General features: G+C 45.7%; 1 protein-coding gene and 1 long non-coding RNA gene across 4 annotated transcripts in view; one reads left to right on the forward strand and one right to left on the reverse strand.

Annotated features, from left to right (window-relative positions):
* The window catches only part of LOC141239484 (nectin-1-like), a 114,421-nt gene that overhangs the window by 80,214 nt on the left and 15,813 nt on the right, over positions 1 to 18,394 (reverse strand). For all 3 annotated transcript variants that reach the window (XM_073668541.1, XM_073668543.1, XM_073668542.1), the window contains exons 2-3: positions 8,011 to 8,334; positions 4,909 to 5,220 (exon numbers count right to left, since the gene is read on the reverse strand). In XM_073668541.1, the coding sequence (XP_073524642.1) occupies positions 4,909 to 5,220; positions 8,011 to 8,334 (636 nt within the window). The remainder of the gene's footprint in view (positions 1 to 4,908; positions 5,221 to 8,010; positions 8,335 to 18,394) is intronic.
* On the forward strand, positions 1,219 to 9,650 carry LOC141239520 (uncharacterized). Its single transcript, XR_012304895.1, has 3 exons — positions 1,219 to 1,270; positions 1,385 to 1,429; positions 7,809 to 9,650. It is a non-coding gene; the product is annotated as an uncharacterized lncRNA (long non-coding RNA).

Raw genomic sequence — 18,394 nt, forward strand, 5'->3', positions numbered from 1 at the left:
TGGAAAACTGTTGGTGGTGGAATGTGTTTGGAGACTTCTCCTACTTCTACTAACCTCTTCCAAATGTACTCTGGTCTTTGGTTGGCCTCAGATTTACATATAAGCTGCCAAACTTCTTGGTCAATTCTTCTCGGGTAGCCTAAACCCCAAAAGCAGACCACAGACCTCCTAAATAAAGATCTCTACAGATCCTATATACAAACTAATTTCAGACTACTCAAAGCATCTAAGATAACACAAACCCCAGTATGAACTCAACGCTCAGCCGCTCCTCTCCAAATCAAGGTATTAGGCCAACTTTCATTCGTTCAGCGCACCCTCCGTCATGGCTAAACAGTTGAGTGCACCTTCCCGCCCAACTATCTTTACCCTTCTCGCCCAACTATCTCCCCCCATTCTCACCCAACTATCTCCACCCCTCTCTGGCTCCTGTAAAGCCAGAGCTGTCAATCAAGAAAAATTGTTGCGAAACAAGTAGGTGACGAGGTGCACTAACTGTTGCAGCGAGCGCCTGTGCTTGGTTTGAACAGACTCATTACCAAGTTACATAACATGTGATGCACAAGTATACCACAAGCAATAATGAAAGAGCAAAAGAAAAAATAATATTCCACTCGTGGCGCACTCTTAAATAGGCATATTCATAAATGTCAGTGGATTTTTGCTGCACTGTGAGTGTGCTTGTGCGTATCTGTTCACATGCATAGAACCAGTAGTTAATTTTGTGGATTCTGTGATCCACTCGTTTTTGGATGGCCAGTGTCAAGGTTAGTTGTTTTTACTACTCAATTTATTATTTTATTGCTTTTAAAGCACTGAATCTTCTTGCTCTGTACATTACTTCACCACTTTTTTATATGTGATAAGTTAAGTATTTTCTTATATTTAAGCACAGTTCGTTATTCATGTGGTACATGATTCACGGTATGAAGGGCTGAGGTGCGTGCATATGGTAAATAACACAAACGTAAGTGGGAAATAAAAGTAATTAAAGAAGATTTTCTAAAGGATGAAAAATATTTTGAAACGGGCTCATATTTTAATAAAATAAAAAAAGAATCAATACTTACTCTCACCGATCCATTTCCAATACATACGTAGTCCTGGCTGGTCTCTGCTTCCTAGTTCTATTTTTATACACAGGAAATACTCATTCAGCCAATCAGAGGCTGAGGTGGGCGGGCACTTTCAACCATATACAAGACTGCACCAGGAAGCAGGAACCAGCCAAGACCAGAAATGTGTTGGAACAGGAGCAGCAAGTAAAAAGGTGAGATTGCATATCAATTTTTTTTCTTTTTCTTATTTTATACCAGTCTGAGCCCTTATGAAAACATTATTTATCCCCTTTAAATTAGTATGTATTCCACTTTCTTGTATTTAGTATATGCGCACACGTCAAAAAGGAAGTTACAAAGCATCGGAAAGGGTGAGTACTACTTTCTTTTCCTTTTAATGATGGAGCACCCCTTAAAGGTAATGGCATAAAATTATACTGAAAGAGATACAAAGAATGACGAGCTTTCCTTGATTGTCCTTCTCGCAGGCTGCGTTGTTTTGGTGTGCTGAAGGAAGTGGAGAGGAGCGAGGCACGACTATGTTATTGGCTCTTCTGCCATCCTTAGGAAGAGGGTCATGGTTGGGAATCTTTCTTTGTGTCGGCTAATGCCCCTTCTCATTCCATTTGCATGTGATTTAGTGAAAATATTACAAAATTTTTGGTTTATTAATTGAAACGACTTCAAGGTTTGGACCAACTTGCTGCAATCGTTTAGGAGGTTAATGTCGAGAAAGGAAATTTACTGTAGCAATTAGAAGTATTATCCTAGGAACAGAGGAGTCCATGTTTTTTTCTGCGTGGGAGGGTCTGTCAATTTAATGGGAAAAACTTAACGCTGCAGTTTTTTCTTCAGCCATTCTGCTAGTTAGTGAAAAAGGTTAGTGGAAAAAAGAAAAATCTAACCCTGTCAGCAAAAAGTACAAGTATCAATAAGTGACAACGCGGGACAGGATGAGTAATGAAGCTTAGTAAATACACTAAGTTTAACGTTCTAAGAAAAAGCCTATTTTGGGCCTCTGAGATATTTGAAAATTCCAAAAGCTATTATTTTATTTTCCCATAGACATAGCTGTATGACTTTTTTCTGAAGGACTCAAGTACATATAATAAACTTTCAAGATTTGTACTAATGAAGATTTTCAATATTTTTTTGGGGGGGAAGGTAAATCCAGTTTTGTGATTTTTCGTAGGTATAAAAAATATCTCAACTGTATTTTATGGCCCATCACATTTACAGTGGTATCGCATAGCTAGATGATAATAGTAATGATTTACTATTTTTATAAAATTTTAAACTTTAAATGTTTTTCGCATATATTAATGGTTACCTCCAGCTAATAAAATTGCACTAAATTTCAATATGCAATCTTCATTTCATCATTCATTTTCAGACCTGCTGATATGCAGTCTGCAGCGTGATTCATGTAGTTCACTTTTGGGAGTGTCTTTCCCAGTAATATAGGCTGGATTTTAGGTCCATATTTCTCTCCCAGTAATATAGGCTGGATGGGAAGTTCATATGTATCTCCAAGTAAAGTCTGTGCATCTCTCCCAATAATACAACCCCTGGCAAAAAATTATGGAATCACCGGGCTTGGAGGATGTTCATTCAGTTGTTTAATGTTGTTGAAACAAAGCAGATCACAGACATGGCACAAAACTAAAGTCATTTCAAATGGCAACTTTAGGGCTTTAAGAAACACTAAAAGAAATCAAGATTAAAAATGTGGTACTTAGTAAGGGTAATTTTTTTCAGACCAAGCAGAGGGAAAAAATTATGGAATCACTCAATTCTGAGGAAAAAATTATGGAATCATGAAAAACAAACACACAAAAGAACACTCCAATACATCACTAGTATTTTGTTGCTATTAATAACAGCTTGCAGTCTTTGAGGCATGGACCTAATGAGTGACAAACAGTACTCTTCATCAATCTGCCTCCAAATTTCTCTGATTGCTGTTGCCAGATCAGCTTTGCAGGTTGGAGCCTTGTCATGGCCCTAAAGTTGCCATTTGAAATGACATTAGGTTTGTGCCATGTCTGTGATCTGCTTTTTTTTTTTTTTTAAAAAATGGGTTTGTCAATGACAGACATTCAATGGCTAGAGTTCAGAAGGCATCATTGGTTGCACGTTTTAATTAAAATCTGCACCATTAATCGAGAATATGAATCTTATGGCATGGTTCAGATTCAGCTTTTATTTTTCTAGAATTTTAGTTGGAGATAGCCTTAATAAAAGTGTGCAGGGAATCTGCCTGCAATTGAGAATTTCAGGAGTCTTTTTAACATGTCCATTTCCAGGTACAGTATGTGCGCTCACTTAGGATTTTTTCCCTGCATTTCAGGATGTTGGAGGTTCACCTTGAGGATTAGTTCTTGCCTGATGATGTTCATTTAACACAATAGATATAGATTTTTTTTTATCAAGTCTGAAAAATGAGGTTGAGTTTAGTCGGCGGAGGCGTTAGGAGAGCCATGTAGGTTTCTCAAGTTAGCATAGCAGAATAAACATTTCAGAGACTCAGGGCCAAAAAAGTGTATCGTCAAGTTGGATCTTTTCGGTAAGTCATCTTTCTAGCATAACTTGCAGGTAATAAATGGTCTCTCTGAACAATTATGTTTTGTTGGTGGAAGGGTTAATTGTATAAACCATCTGAAGTATGATTGAATTCCCGCATGTTGACCTTCTTATATCCAGTGTGTATGACCAGGTTTAGGCTCTGCTCCATAAACCCTTGATTAGGAAACAGTTCTCTGGAAGCAAGTTCAAAATTATTACTTTATGAGCAGAAATAATTTGTAGAGGTTTAGACATTTCAGAGAGTTCCCGAAAAGTTAAAACATTGTTTATCGATTTGTCCACATGATTCGTTTTCATCCTTCTTGTTTATTTTGAGTCTAAGACATACAAGTCTACGCCAAAGTCCCACGACCTGTAGTCTTACATGAGGTTCTGAAAAGCAGATAGTCCTCTCCTCCCGTTATCTTTGGAGGTCTATCTGGTTTCACTGCGTTGAATGCCCTAGATATCTGTATACGTTTTTTCTAAATCGTACAAAAATAATCAGAGGGACAATTTATTTTTACATTGACCAAAGAGATAGATGGGTCATGATATTATGAGATCCAGAGAAAGCAGAAAAAGGTGAACCAGGTTGACAAAATTGAGAGACCATCAAGAGGTAGAACCATAGGTTTGCCTTAGGGAAGGAGGGTGAGTGTAGTTCATCCATGAGAAAAAAAACAACGAGGTGGTCCAAGGATTAGTAAAAAACAGGGCTGATATTTTAAAAAAAGCAAACGTATGGAGGTTGTGTGCTTTATTACAGCTCCATTCTCTTTATTTTTTTTGATTTAGAAGAAATCAGCCATGGTTTTCTAACCGAGGACTACCCATGTCAAGACAATAGACTATCTTCATGCCAAGAAAGTCGAAGCTCCACCAGTCAGTGTAAGAGTAATTTGAGTACACTGGTTTGGGGGAAATGTATCAGGACTTTGAGACTTCTAAATTTTTTATTTTTTTACTTGTTTCACAGAATTTTAGAGTTATCCAAGGTAAAAAAAAAACTAGAACTAAACATAGGGGCCGTCACTATAAAGGTGATTTTCCCAGTGAGAAAAAGGTTACTGATATCATATTGAGGAAAAGGATTACTTATCTCCACCTCTACACTCTTCGGGCATAAGGCCATTGTAGTGGACTTCTACGGACTAGGCACTGATTGCAACAAATATTTTAACACTGCAAAACAAGACAAAAAAAATCTGGTCTGGACATGTAGTCAATGTATTCTCACCCAAACAAAGTATCAAAAAACTCATGGAGAGGAGCAGACACTTACATTGAATGTTGGTCAAGGTGACGTTGATGGTGATATTGTTCTGGAATTCGAAAGGTATCTTAGGCTGAAAGACCAAACAAAATACTTGACGGCCAAACAAATCCGGTGTCGTCGTCATGTACAATTCACTCCTCTTACTTATCGTTCCATTGGAGTGTGTAATGTTCTCTTCTTTTGAAGTGTAATGTATTCCATTTGTAATCCACTTGATCTCTGCGGCCGGTTTTGCCGAGGACACAAAACACTCGGCCACCAAATTTAAACAAGGAGTAATGAAGTCTTTCTTAAGCGCTTGCTTTACTGTAGGTAAAACTGCAAGTAAAATATTAATTATGTTAATATTTATCATCTATCTGAAAACTGAAGTATCTCTGTCTGACTACAAGCTTGTTGACGATTTCCCTACAACCAGTGCAGCTCTGGAGTATAATACAGGAGGTAACTCAGTGACTTCACCAGCAGAATAGTGAGTGCAGCTCTGGAGTATAATATAGAATGTAACTCAGGATCAGTAATGTACAGTGCAGACCAAAAGTTTGGACACACATTCTCATTTAAAGATTTTTCTGTATTTTCATGACTATGAAAATTGTACATTCACACTGAAGGCATCAAAACTATGAATTAACACATGTGGAATTATATACTTAACAAAAAAGTGTGAAACAACAGAAAATATGTCTTATATTCTAGGTTCTTCAAAGTATCCACCTTTTGCTTTGATGACTGCTTTGCACACTCTTGGCATTCTCTTCATGAGCTTCAAGAGGTAGTCACCGGAAATGGTTTTCACTTCACAGGTGTGCCCTGTCAGGTTTAATAAGTGGGATTTCTTGCCTTATAAATGGGGTTGGCACCATCAGTTGTGTTATGCAGAAGTCTGGTGGATACACAGCTGATAGTCCTACTGAATAGACTGTTAGAATTTGTATTATGGCAAGAAAAAAGCAGCTAAGTAAAGAAAAACGAGTGGCCATCATTACTTTAAGAAATGAAGGTCAGTCAGTCCGAAAAATTGGGAAAACTTTGAAAGTGTCACCAAGTGCAGTTGCAAAAACCATCAAGCGCTACAAAGAAACTGGCTTACATGAGGACCGCCCCAGGAAAGGAAGACCAAGAGTCACCTCTGCTTCTGAGGATAAATTTATCCGAGTCACCAGCCTCAGAAATCGCAGGTTAACAGCAGCTCAGATTAGAGACCAGGTCAATGCCACACAGAGTTCTAGCAGCAGACACATCTCTACAACAACTGTTAAGAGGAGACTTTGTGCAGCAGGCCTTCATGGTAAAGTAGCTGCTAGGAAACCACTGCTAAGGACAGGCAACAAGCAGAAGAGACTTGTTTGGGCTAAAGAACACAAGGAATGGACATTAGACCAGTGGAAATCTGTGCTTTGGTCTGATGAGTCCAAATTTGAGATCTTTGGTTCCAACTACCATGTCTTTGTGCGACGCAGAAAAGGTGAACGGATGGACTCTACATGGCTGGTTCCCACCGTGAAGCATGGAGGCGGAGGTGTGATGGTGTGGGGGTGCTTTGCTGGTGACACTGTTAGAGATTTATTCAAAATTGAAGGCATACTGAACCAGCATGGCTACCACAGCATCTTGCAGCGGCATGCTATTCCATCCAGATTGCGTTTAGGTGGACCATCATTTATTTTTCAACAGGACAATGACCCCCAACACACCTCCAGTGTAGGGGCTATTTGACCAAGAGGGAGAGTGATGGGGTGCTACGCCAGATGAACTGGCCTCCACAGTCACCAGACCTGAACCCAATCGAGATGGTTTGGGGTGAGCTGGACCACAGAGTGAAGGCAAAAGGGCCAACAAGTGCTAAGCATCTCTGGGAACTCCTTCAAGATTGTTGGAAGACCATTTCCGGTGGCTACCTCTTGAAGCTCATCAAGAGAATGCCAAGAGTGTGCAAAGCAGTCATCAAAGCAAAAGGTGGCTACTTTGAAGAACCTAGAATATAAGACATATTTTCAGTTGTTTCACACTTTTTTGTTAAGTATATAATTCCACATGTGTTAATTCATAGTTTTGATGCCTTCAGTGTGAATGTACAATTTTCATAGTCATGAAAATACAGAAAAATCTTTAAATGAGAAGGTGTGTCCAAACTTTTGGTCTGTACTGTATGTACACAGTGACTGCACCAGCAGAATAGTGAGTGCAGCTCTGGAGTATAATAAAGGATGTAACTCAGGATCAGTACAGGATAAGTAATGTAATGTATGTACACAGTGACTCCACCAGCAGAATAGTGAGTGCAGCTCTGGGGTATAATACACAATGTAACTCAGGATCAGTACAGGATAAGTAATGTAATGAATGTACACAATGACTGTACCAGCAGAATAGTGAGTGCAGCTCTGGAGTATAATACAGGATGGAACTCAGGATCAGAACAGGATCAGTAATGTATGTACATAGTGACTGCACCAGCAGAATAGTGAGTGCAGCTCTGGAGTATAATACAGGATGGAACTCAGGATCAGTACAGGATCAGTAATGTAATGTATGTACACAGTGACTGCACCAGCAGAATAGTGATTGCAGCTCTGGAGTATAATACAGGATGGAACTCAGGATCAGTAATGTAATATACAGTATGTACACAGTGAGTGCACCAGCAGAATAGTGAGTGCAGCTCTGGAGTATACTACACCACGTAACTCAGGATCAGTACAGGATCAGTAATGTAATGTATGTACACAGTGAGTGCACCAGCAGAATTGTGAATGCAGCTCTAGAGTATGATACGGGATTTAATTCAGGATCACTAATGTTTGTACACAAAGAATTATCTTTTTATTGATTATTTTTTTAACTTTTTTGTTGTGTTGTTATCATAAACAACCAATATGAGCTCAGTTTTTATTTCTTCTCAGTGTTATCAAAATAAGAGCCGCACCGAGATTGGCTGCTAAATTACGATCTCTGAAGATCAACATGACACCACTGCATCTGATGGAAGTCAGAAGAATCTTTCAGTAGTGAAACCTCAGGCTTTGAGCTCCTATCTTTGAAAAAAACAATTATGGACCTAAGATATCATAAAATGAAGAGAGCTTCCCAATAAAGTCTTCTCACCAAGAACTTGTAACTGAATTCTTCCTTCCATGGTTCCGGATGGAAATGTAGTGAAGACACACTTGAAGACGCCCTCATCGAGCAGGCTCACGTTGAATATCTCGATGGATCCTTCTTTGTATCCGCTACCCTTGAACCTGACTCTGTTTTCATACAACATGTGATACTTGGGTCCGGTATCATTTCTATAAGTAAGCACTGTTACGCTGGCTCCGCTGCCCTGCTTTTCCCAGGTGACTTGCTTGATTTCTTCCTTGGTGTCAGCTCGGCAATCTAGAGTCATTTGTGATTCCAACCACGCGTAAACCATTCCTGGAACTCGTACTGAAAAAGAAACACATGTGTGTAATGAACTCTTAATCAAGCTCAAATAATAACAGGGACAAGTAAAAAATGAGCTAAATGTATCACCGCCCCGTCAGAACCTCTCTACAATTTGGGTCATGTATAGCTTCATCCACGGGTCTGTTAATTCCCCTTTTTGAAAACCCAAAACTGGGTACAGCTGGAAAGACCTCCTCATTATTTTTGCTTCCTACTTTTCCAATAGAAAGATCAGAAATGTAGTGCCATCGTCTGGTATAGAAATACTGGCATATGTAATGGGAGGTTCACGACCAGGGCCGGCTCCAGGTTTTTCTGGGCCCCGGGCAAAAGAGTCTCAGTGGGCCCTTTTAACACATACATGATTCATGATGCACAGATACGGCAGAGAAATATATATATATAGTACACAGGGCCCAGCCTGCCACCTCATCCTTCACATATGCAGACATGCGTACACACACGGTACGCAGACATGCGTACGCAGACACATGCACGCACACGCGGTATGCAGACATGCGCACGCACACGCAGTACGCAGACACATGCACGCACGGTACGCAGACATGCGCACGCACACAAGATACGCAGACATGCGCACGCACACACGGTACGCAGACATGCGCATGCACACACGGTACGCAGACACGCGCACGCACACACGGTACGCAGACACATGCACACACGGTACGCAGACACATGCACGCACGCACACACGGTACGCAGACACATGCACACACGGTACGCAGACACGCGCACGCATACACGGTTCGCAGACACATGTACGCACACACACACGGTACGCAGACATGCGCACGCACACACGGTACGCAGACATGTGCACGCACACAAGGTACGCAGACATGCGCACGCACACACGGTACGCAGACATGCGCATGCACACACGGTACACAGTCACATGCACGCACACATGGTACACAGATATGTACACATACAGACATACACACATTTTTACACAAATTCTTAAAGACATATATAAAACAGACAAATATATATACACAGTCATACACACTGACATTCACTCACACAGACCCATTACAAATATTTTTAATATGGGGATTGGGGAAGCCTCACTCACCTGTGCCCGGTCCAATGTCCTGTCCAGCAGCTCCTCAGGTATGGGGCAGTGCAGGGCCCCCGGCGTGTCACAGACATCATGGCCCTGGACCATCAGTGGGGCCCACTTGCGGTCGGGTCCGGGCCGCTCCCCCCCCATCTGTGCAGGACCTCCGACGGTGTTTGATTGCCGGCACTCCCCCCAGACATGGCCGCGCGCTGTGCGGTTGTGTCTGCTAGTAATGACGCGGCAGGGGCGACACACAAGCACAATTAAAGGTGCAGTGCCGTTGACCCTGCCGCGTCATTACTAGCAGACACAGCCGCACAGCGCGCGGCCATGTCTGGGGGGAGTGCTAGCAATCAAGCAGCGCCTGCGTCACTGAACAGGTGCCGAGGAAGCGGCCAGGGCCCCGACAGTGAGTGGGCGGTGGGCCCCGACAGTGAGTGGGCCCCTCTGATTTTCCAGGGCCCCGGCACTTGCCCGGGTACGCCGGGTGCTGACGCCGGCCCTGTTCACGACCTCCCGCGGGGGCTTGGATGGAGTAATTGGAAGTCTGTGGACTCTGGGGGAGACGTGTTCTGTGCAGTAATGGTTCACAGTTCTCTATCTGCGTCTGTTGGAGGAATCTGGGTTTGGTGATTCCAGGAGAACGTTACCTGCCTGACTGCATTGTGCCCGTTGTACAGGTTGGTGGAAGAGGATAAGGCTACGGGCTTGTTATCAGGGCTCGGCCTCAGCTCCTTAGTTCTATTGAACATACACAAGACATTGTGGACAATTGTAGCTTCCAGCTTTGAGGGAACAGTTTGGGGAAGACCCTTTTCTGTTCCCCATGACTGTGCCCAGTGCTCAAGGTCCACACAGACATGGTTGGAGAAGTTTGGTGGAAGAACATGACCGGCCAAACAAATCCTGGACACAAACCCCATCCAACAACTAGATAGGAGAGAATATGAGCCCTGGGTCTCCAAAACATTAGGGTCTGACCTCACAAATGTTCTTCTGGATGAAGGGGCAAAAATTCTCATAGACATCTCAAAAATGTTGTAGAAATCCTTCCCAGAAGAGCGGTGCCGTTATATCTGCAAAGGGGCAGACTCCACATTAATGTCTATGGATGTAAGGTGGGGGGGTCAGAAAAGCCTCGGCGGGCAGGATGTGGAGGAGGCACATACTTATCTCTATTTATGTTGCATAAGTCTACACAGAAGCTGTGGACACATATTTTTTTTCATTAAGATCAACTACAAATTTATTTATTTTATCTCTTACAGATACGTTAGAGAAATAAACAAAATTTGTCTGTAAATATGGATATATCCTTTAACCATTAACGGACCAAAACATTATTGGGTTCAGACACCATTTCTTTTTTTATTTTGCATTTCAGATCCTCCAACTTTTTTTATGACCAATGTGAAGATTACAATATTTCTTTTCTCTTTTAATACAGATTGTGATATAAAAAAAACACTGACAAACAATTAAAAAAAAAAAGTAACACAAAAACCATGGGTATCCAAGCTACTAATGCCCTGCACATGGGGTATGTTAAATAGAAAATTGGAGGAAATTTCCTATTATTACACCTACTACATATTGGGATTTTGGAGATGGGAATACCCCTTTTACGTGTTTTTTTCTGGGCAAATTTAATGCCTTGGTACAGCCTCGAAAGGAGACAATGAAATCCCCCATACACATTAGAAAAAAGTCATCCAAACCCTATTCAGGCTGGATCGGTCAACTATCTAATGTGCATAGAGGCCTCCTGACAGATTATGTAGGGAACAGAAGGATTGGCCAACACTAATTCAGTCTCTCAACCCTACTGATTGGCAGAGAGACCCGGAAGTGTCTCTCTCATACAGAACACAAATTCAAAGGTGAGTTGTGGAACAGTAGGTAGAAGGTTGCACGTGCGCTAATGTCTTTGAGTTAGAAATAAATATTAAAAATTCTAGGGTAAATTGATGATATTTTGATGCCTATTAGTGCCAATCAAAGAGCTCCTCCATCACTGCGATCTCCACTCAGTGCCTCCATCACAGCGATATCCACAGTGCCTCCATCACAGCGATATCCACAGTGCCTCCATCACAGCGCTATCCGCACAGTGCCTCCATCACAGCGCTATCCGCACAGTGCCTCCATCACAGCGCTATCCGCACAGTGCCTCCATCACAGCGCTATCCGCACAGTGCCTCCATCACAGCGCTATCCGCACAGTGCCTCCATCACAGCGCTATCCGCACAGTGCCTCCATCACAGCGCTATCCGCACAGTGCCTCCATCACAGCGCTATCCGCACAGTGCCTCCATCACAGCGCTATCCACACAGTGCCTCCATCACAGCGCTATCCACAGTGCCTCCATCACAGCGCTATCCACAGTGCCTCCATCACAGCGCTATCCGCACAGTGCTTCCATCACAGCGCTATCCGCACAGTGCCTCCATCACAGTGCTATCCGCACAGTGCCTCCATCACAGCGCTATCCGCACATTGCCTCCATCACTGTGCTCTCCACAAAGTGCCTCTATCACAGCGCTATCCACACAGTGCCTCCATCACAGCGCTATCCGCATAGTGCCTGTGTGGCACCCCAAGGGGTCCGGTTGCCGCAGTGGCATTGCCTCCCTCACAAGGAGTGATGCCATGCCTGGAAGCAAGCAGGGGTCCCCTAGTCAGGTATACTAGCATGCAACACTTTCCTGGCTCCAGACCAGCAAGGGGAGCTCCTCCCCTTAGCAACTGGAATCTGGAGGCGGGGTTAGTTAGAGTTAGTGAGAGGAGTTGAAGACAGGACAGCGACGAGGAAAGACCTGGGGAGTGGAGCTGTAAGGCAGCTCTACCCAGAGAGGAGCGTAGAAGAACCGGACACCGGAGTCCGAGGTTGTGGGGCACTCAAGGCCCAGCAGAAGAAACCGGAGGGCAGGAGACTGCAGGTCTCCTGGCCCCATCAGACACCCAGAGGCTCAGCAGCACATAGGGCCCAGCACCGCCACGTGGGAGCAACACTCCAGGAAGGCCCGAGCTGCCTGCCATACGGGTGAGCACAAAGACGTTTTACTCAGGGACGAGGGCCACAGCACAGCTAAAAGCAGCAGGGCCAAAGAGATTAGCGCAAAGGGAAGGCCTCCAACTTCACCTGGCGAGGTGGATTCCCAACTTTGCTTCCAGGCCGCCCGGACCTCTACTACCAGCTAGTACCCGTGCCCCGGTGTGCCTAACCACCGCACGTAAAGATAAGAGGAAACCGCCATTAAGTTGTGGACTGGTCATTATCTGCGCAATCCCCTGCACTACACTGCACAGCAACATCTATAACATCACCACTTCCTGCCCTGGAGCTAAGCTCTGCCTGTGGAGAGCTGAACCAACTCTGCTGCGTCATCATCAGCTCCAGAGGATCTGCACCGAAGCGGCGGCCCCATATAGCTGCATACCACAGGTGGCGTCACGAACATTATATATAGAAACTCTATTCCCTTTTCTTTAAAACCCCTTTTATTGACCGCCCTGGGTCACGGACCGGGTCACCGCCACTGTGACATCCCCCAGCACCGACCGGCCCGGCTACCGAGTGCCCCACGGCCCAGGGGGGCGCGTCAACTTGGCATTATGAATAGGATTCACAAAACCCGGTATAACCGGGTCCTGTGTGCTATAGACTTTACTGAACTGTGTCATCACGTTATTTGCCGTCCACCAAGGGGAAGCAAGAGGCCCCAATCCGGAACCGCCGGGTAAGCGATCCCTCCCGCCTGCAGAGCAGCATACTGGTATGTCAGCAGAAACCCAGGAGCTGGCTGAGGTTCACTAGGGGGGAGGAATATGCCCAACCTGGGAGAGAACTCAGCCGTGGGTGCGGCCGCCGCCACTGTAATGCCCTTAGCAATGCCATATATACCAGGGGCGGCGTGGTACCCCCAGTACTCAGGGGAGTTGCACACCCTGAGCGACTTTGAGGAGAGACTGCGCAGTTTGTTTAAAGTGTACCCCCTGTCTGAGGAGCAAAAAGTCAGCATCCTCATAGGCCAGCTAATCAGTGCAGCCCAGAGAGAGGTGAAATCCTGGCCGGGCAGGGACAAAGGCACTGTTAAGGAAATACTGGCCCGGTTGAAGGATACCTTTGACACCCGCACCGCATCAGAAGTTAAGATGAAGTTCTACGGGTGCAAACAAAGGGTGCAGGACAGTGTACGGGACTATGCTCTAAACCTGCAGGAGGCGCTATGGGCCATCAAACAGGTAGACCCTGACAGTGTGCGAGACGAGGACAGATTGCTAACTGAGCAGTTTATTGAGGGGCTCCTGTCCAGCGCTCACAGGACACAGCTACGCATTATGGCTCTGCAAAACCCCGATCTGGACTTTGCACTATTTAAAGACCAAGCCATCCGGGTGCTACGAGAATCAACCCCAGGCAGCACTGCATCCCTCTGGCGTCCAGCTATCACATACCACCAGGAGGTGGCGTCCTTTTCCCCGGCACCTGTGGAGGCTGACGCGCAGACGCTAGATAATGACCCCTCTGCAGACCTACGCCTTCAGGTCCAGGAGCTGACCAAAAGTATGGCTACACTAACCAAAACCGTGCAGGCCATGCAAGCTGGCTTCCAGTCCAGATGACGTCCCGTGGCGATGACAGAAGAATTCCATGACCAGAGGGAGGAACAGCGATCGCTACGACCAGGACGAACAACCCATCTGCCGCCGCTGTCAAAAGGCGGGGCACTACGCAAGGTTCTGTAATTTAAATGAGCAACCCCTGAGGCAGAGGGCCAACCCCAAGGAGGAAGACGACCAGGCCCACAAAGCTGGCGAGACATGTAAGTGGGAGAACGACCGGTCCTACCTGTCGTGCTTGATGGCATCCCGATGAACGCACTGCTGGACACTGGGTCCCAGGTGACAACGATGCCATATATCCTTTATAAACAATACTGGGCTGATTCAGACATTACCCGCCGTCCAGATGAATATCTTAGCATCTAAGCCAGCAATGGTCAGCCCTTGATTCAGGTGGGGTGTAAAGAGGTGACCATAAAAGTTGGCCGAGTAGAACTGCCATCACAAGGAATGATTATTGTTGATATTGATCACCGAGAAAGTCATCCTATGATAACTATAGGCACCAATGCGATAGAGAATTGTCTTGGGGAAATTATTCTTTTGTTGCAACAGGTCGCAGAGACTGCCAGTTTCAGTCAGCAGCGAGTTCCGCAGAAGGAAATCAGAGCCCTGATGAAAAGACAACAGGTAGAGCTGTCTGGAGGAGAAGTTGGCAGTGTCAGAATGAGTGATCCATTCCCCATTGCAATGCCCCCTAGGAGTGAAATGTTAATATGGTGTCGGGCAGCAATCGGTCTCAGGGATCAAGATTATCAGGCCCTGGTAGAACCCGTGTACTCTGATAGTAGGCCCACCATCTTGACAGCCAGGGGGGTAGTCGATGTCCGCAAGGGGAGAGTACCGATACGCATCCTGAATTGTCGGGAGAAAGAGCTCCATTTACCCCGGTATGCTACCCTTGCTAAGCTATTCACTGTCAGTAACAACACAATAAAGACAGTGGAACCCTTGCATCCATCCAAACCGGTGGAGAATAATGGCTCCAAGGGGCAGATGGAGGATTGGTGTCAGAAGCTACAAGTGGGCACTGACTCCACCCCTTTGCACTAAAAGCATGGAGTATACCGAGAGGTCCAAGAGTATGAGTGAGTCTTCAGCAAACACCCACTAGACTTTGGACAAGTAAAAGGGGTCCAACATCATATCCCCACAGGAGATCATCCGCCCATTAAAGAGAGGTACCGGTCTGTACCCCCTGCTCACTATCAATGTGCCAAAGGAATGTTACGGGAGATGAAGGAGGCTGGGGTGATCAGAGATAGTTGTAGCCCCAGGGCAGCTCCATTAGTTCTCGCTAGAAAGAAAGATGGTACAATGAGGATGTGTGTTGATTACAGGCAGATTAACCGCATTACACATAAGGACGCCTACCCATTACTCAGAATTGAGGAATCCTTAGCAGCACTGAAATCAGCTATTTCTCCACTTTGGATCTCACCAGTGGGTACTGGCAGGTTCCCGTGGCAGAGGCGGACAGAGAAAAGACCACATTTACTACACCAATGGGCCTCAGCGAGTTTAACTGCATGCTATTCGGGCTCTGCAACGCCCCAGATACCTTCCAGCGGTTAACAGTGTAGCCTAGGACACAAAAACTTCAAAACCATACTGCTGTACCTCGATGATGTAACTGTCTTCTCAAAGACATATGAAGACCACCTGGAGCACCTTGCTGAGGTGTTCGAAGCCCTATCTGGTTATGACCTGAAAGTAAAGCCGTCCAAGCGCCGAAGGTGTAGCACCAGACCCTGAAAAAGTCACTGTGATCAAGGACTGGCCAAGACCCTCCACTATCAAGGAAGTGCGGCAGTTCCTTGGGATGGTAGGCTACTACAGGAGATTCATCAAGGGTTTCAAAAGAAAGCGGCACCCATGCAGGACCTCTTAGTGGGCCAGTCCAAGAACCCGAAACCTCCGTTCAAATAGGGTAAACCAGAAGACGAATCTTTCACTCGACTGAAAATGGCTTTTACTGGAGACAAAGTCCTGGCCTACCTCAACTATGGCCAACCTTTTATACTTCATACGAATGCCAGCAACGTGGGATTGGGAGCGGTGATGTCCCAGGCACAGCAAGGCAGAGAGAGAGTGATAGCCTATGCCAGCAGGAAGCTCTGTCCTACGGAAAGGAACCCCAACAACTATAGTTCCTTCAAGTTGGAGTTTTTAGCCATAGTCTGGGCTGTCACAGAGCGCTTCAAACACTACCTCCCCTCCTCCAGATTTACAGTCTTCACGGATAACAACCCGCTGACGCACCTGGAGACTGCGAAGCTTGGTACCGTAGAACAACGATGGATGGCTCGACTGTCTAACTATAAGTTTACCATCAAGTATCGGGCGGAGCATAAAAACACTAATGCTGATGAGCTGTCCAGGATGCCTAACTTGCCAGATGAGGGAGAAGACCCAGAAGAGCTGGAGGAGATAGAGCTACCCGCTTTCCATCATCATGGGGTGACCCAGTGCTCCCACTGTGTGAGGGACAAGAGCTCCGCCAACAGAGAGGCCACATTTAACCCATAGCCCCACCATGGATGGGCAGAGACGCAGGATAGCGACCCGGATGTAAGCATGGTAAAGGAGTTGCTGACACAAGCTGACTCGCACCCTGATCCAGATGCTCCACAGGAGACCCAACAGTTGTGGAAGGAGAAGGGCAAACTGTTCATCTACGAGGGAAAGCTGTGTCAAAGAAGCATCAACTCCTGGATACACGAGCTGGTCTGGCAGGTGGTAGTCCCGAGGCGGGATGCGCCAATGGTCTTAGAAGCGTACCACGATGGAGCAGGACACTTCAGGTGGAAGAAGTTGGAAGCCCTGCTACATAAGCGATTCTACTGGGCTGGCATGAGGAAAGCAATCGAGAGATGGTGTCGAGAATGTGGTCCATGCAACCTGAGACGGAAAGACTGTGATAGCCAGAGGGCTCCCCTGCAGCCCATAATCACCAAACAACCACTTGAACTGGTAGCCTTGGACCATATGAAGCTAGCCCCAAGCCGGTCAGGCTATGTCTACGCCCTTACCATAGTAGACCACTATTCCCGGTTCTTGGTAGTAGTGCCACTGAAAGATCCGACTGCTCAGGCGGCAGCCAAAGCGTTTCAACAACACTTTTGTCGCCTGCACGGTTACCCTGAATGAGTGCTTACCGCCCAAGGTCCAGCCTTTGAAGCAGAAGTGTTTCAAGAATTCTGTAACTTGTACGGCTGTAAGAAAATAAGGACGATGCCGTATCATCCCCAGACCAACGGGTTGCGCGAGACGATGAATCAGGTGGTAATAGACCTGTTGAAGACATTGCCCCTTGAAGAACGTAGCCTGTGGTCAGAAAAGTTACCAGATTTGGTGGACCTATATAACCACATCCCGGTGAACTCCACCAACTGTACACCCGCTTACCTGATGAGAGAAAGACCTGGTAAGCTACCCATTGACTTAGACATGGGAGTTTTAACACCAGAGACGACATCACCAGATGCGGATTGGGATACCGAGCGGCAGCAACAATACCGCAAGGTGCAAGAATGTGTGGAGAAAAGTTTGTCCCAGGCGAGACAGAGGCAGGAGAAAACTTACAATCAGCACGCACGTGCAGTTCCCTTGTCACCTGGAGAACAAGTAGTCAAAAGGAATAGACGAGTCCACAAATTAGATGACCAGTGGTAGGTTGAGCCATACACTGTCTTACCTTCAAATTTCGATAACACCAAGGTGTGCCTCATCAGTAAAGATGGAGGGGAAACTTCAGCGGCAGTCTTAAGAGACCAATTGAAGATATGCCCTGAACAGTTGAAACACCAAGAAGAAGAGCAAGACAGCCCTCAGCCCACAGAAAAAGTGGAAGAAACGGTCCAGACAGTCCTTGGAGCATTTCCCCAGTCTTGGACCCAGGTGCACCGAGCAATCGTGGTACCTGTCCTGACCTTTCTCCAAGCGGCCTCACCGGAAGCTGCAGAGGCTCCAGAACAGCAGGGAGACCAGTCGGACCCAGAAACAGATGCTTCATCAGCAGCAGATCAGGAGAATCTACCCTCTGCTAGCAGTGAACCTGTCATACCCATGGTGAGTCAAAGAATTTGTAGAAGACTACCCAGCCTACCGGTATTACCTCAGACTAACCGTAGTGTAGTCCACACTGAGCCCACCACACCAGCGGTAGACACTAGGGACCAGGGTAGTTCAGTGGCAACAAATGTACTGCGTTGATCAACCCATAGTACTAAAGGTCAGCTCCCTGCCAGCTGGAGGAACTAAAATGTAAGAGAATAAAAAGGTAAAGTATATAGTTGTTAAACTTATGGACAATTGGACCACAGGACTAGGTGTGGTCAGGACA

The sequence above is a fragment of the Phyllobates terribilis genome, unplaced genomic scaffold, assembly GCF_046119375.1.
Source record: "Phyllobates terribilis strain yellow unplaced genomic scaffold, ASM4611937v1 Scaffold_2__4_contigs__length_985480577, whole genome shotgun sequence".
NCBI lineage: Eukaryota > Metazoa > Chordata > Amphibia > Anura > Dendrobatidae > Phyllobates > Phyllobates terribilis.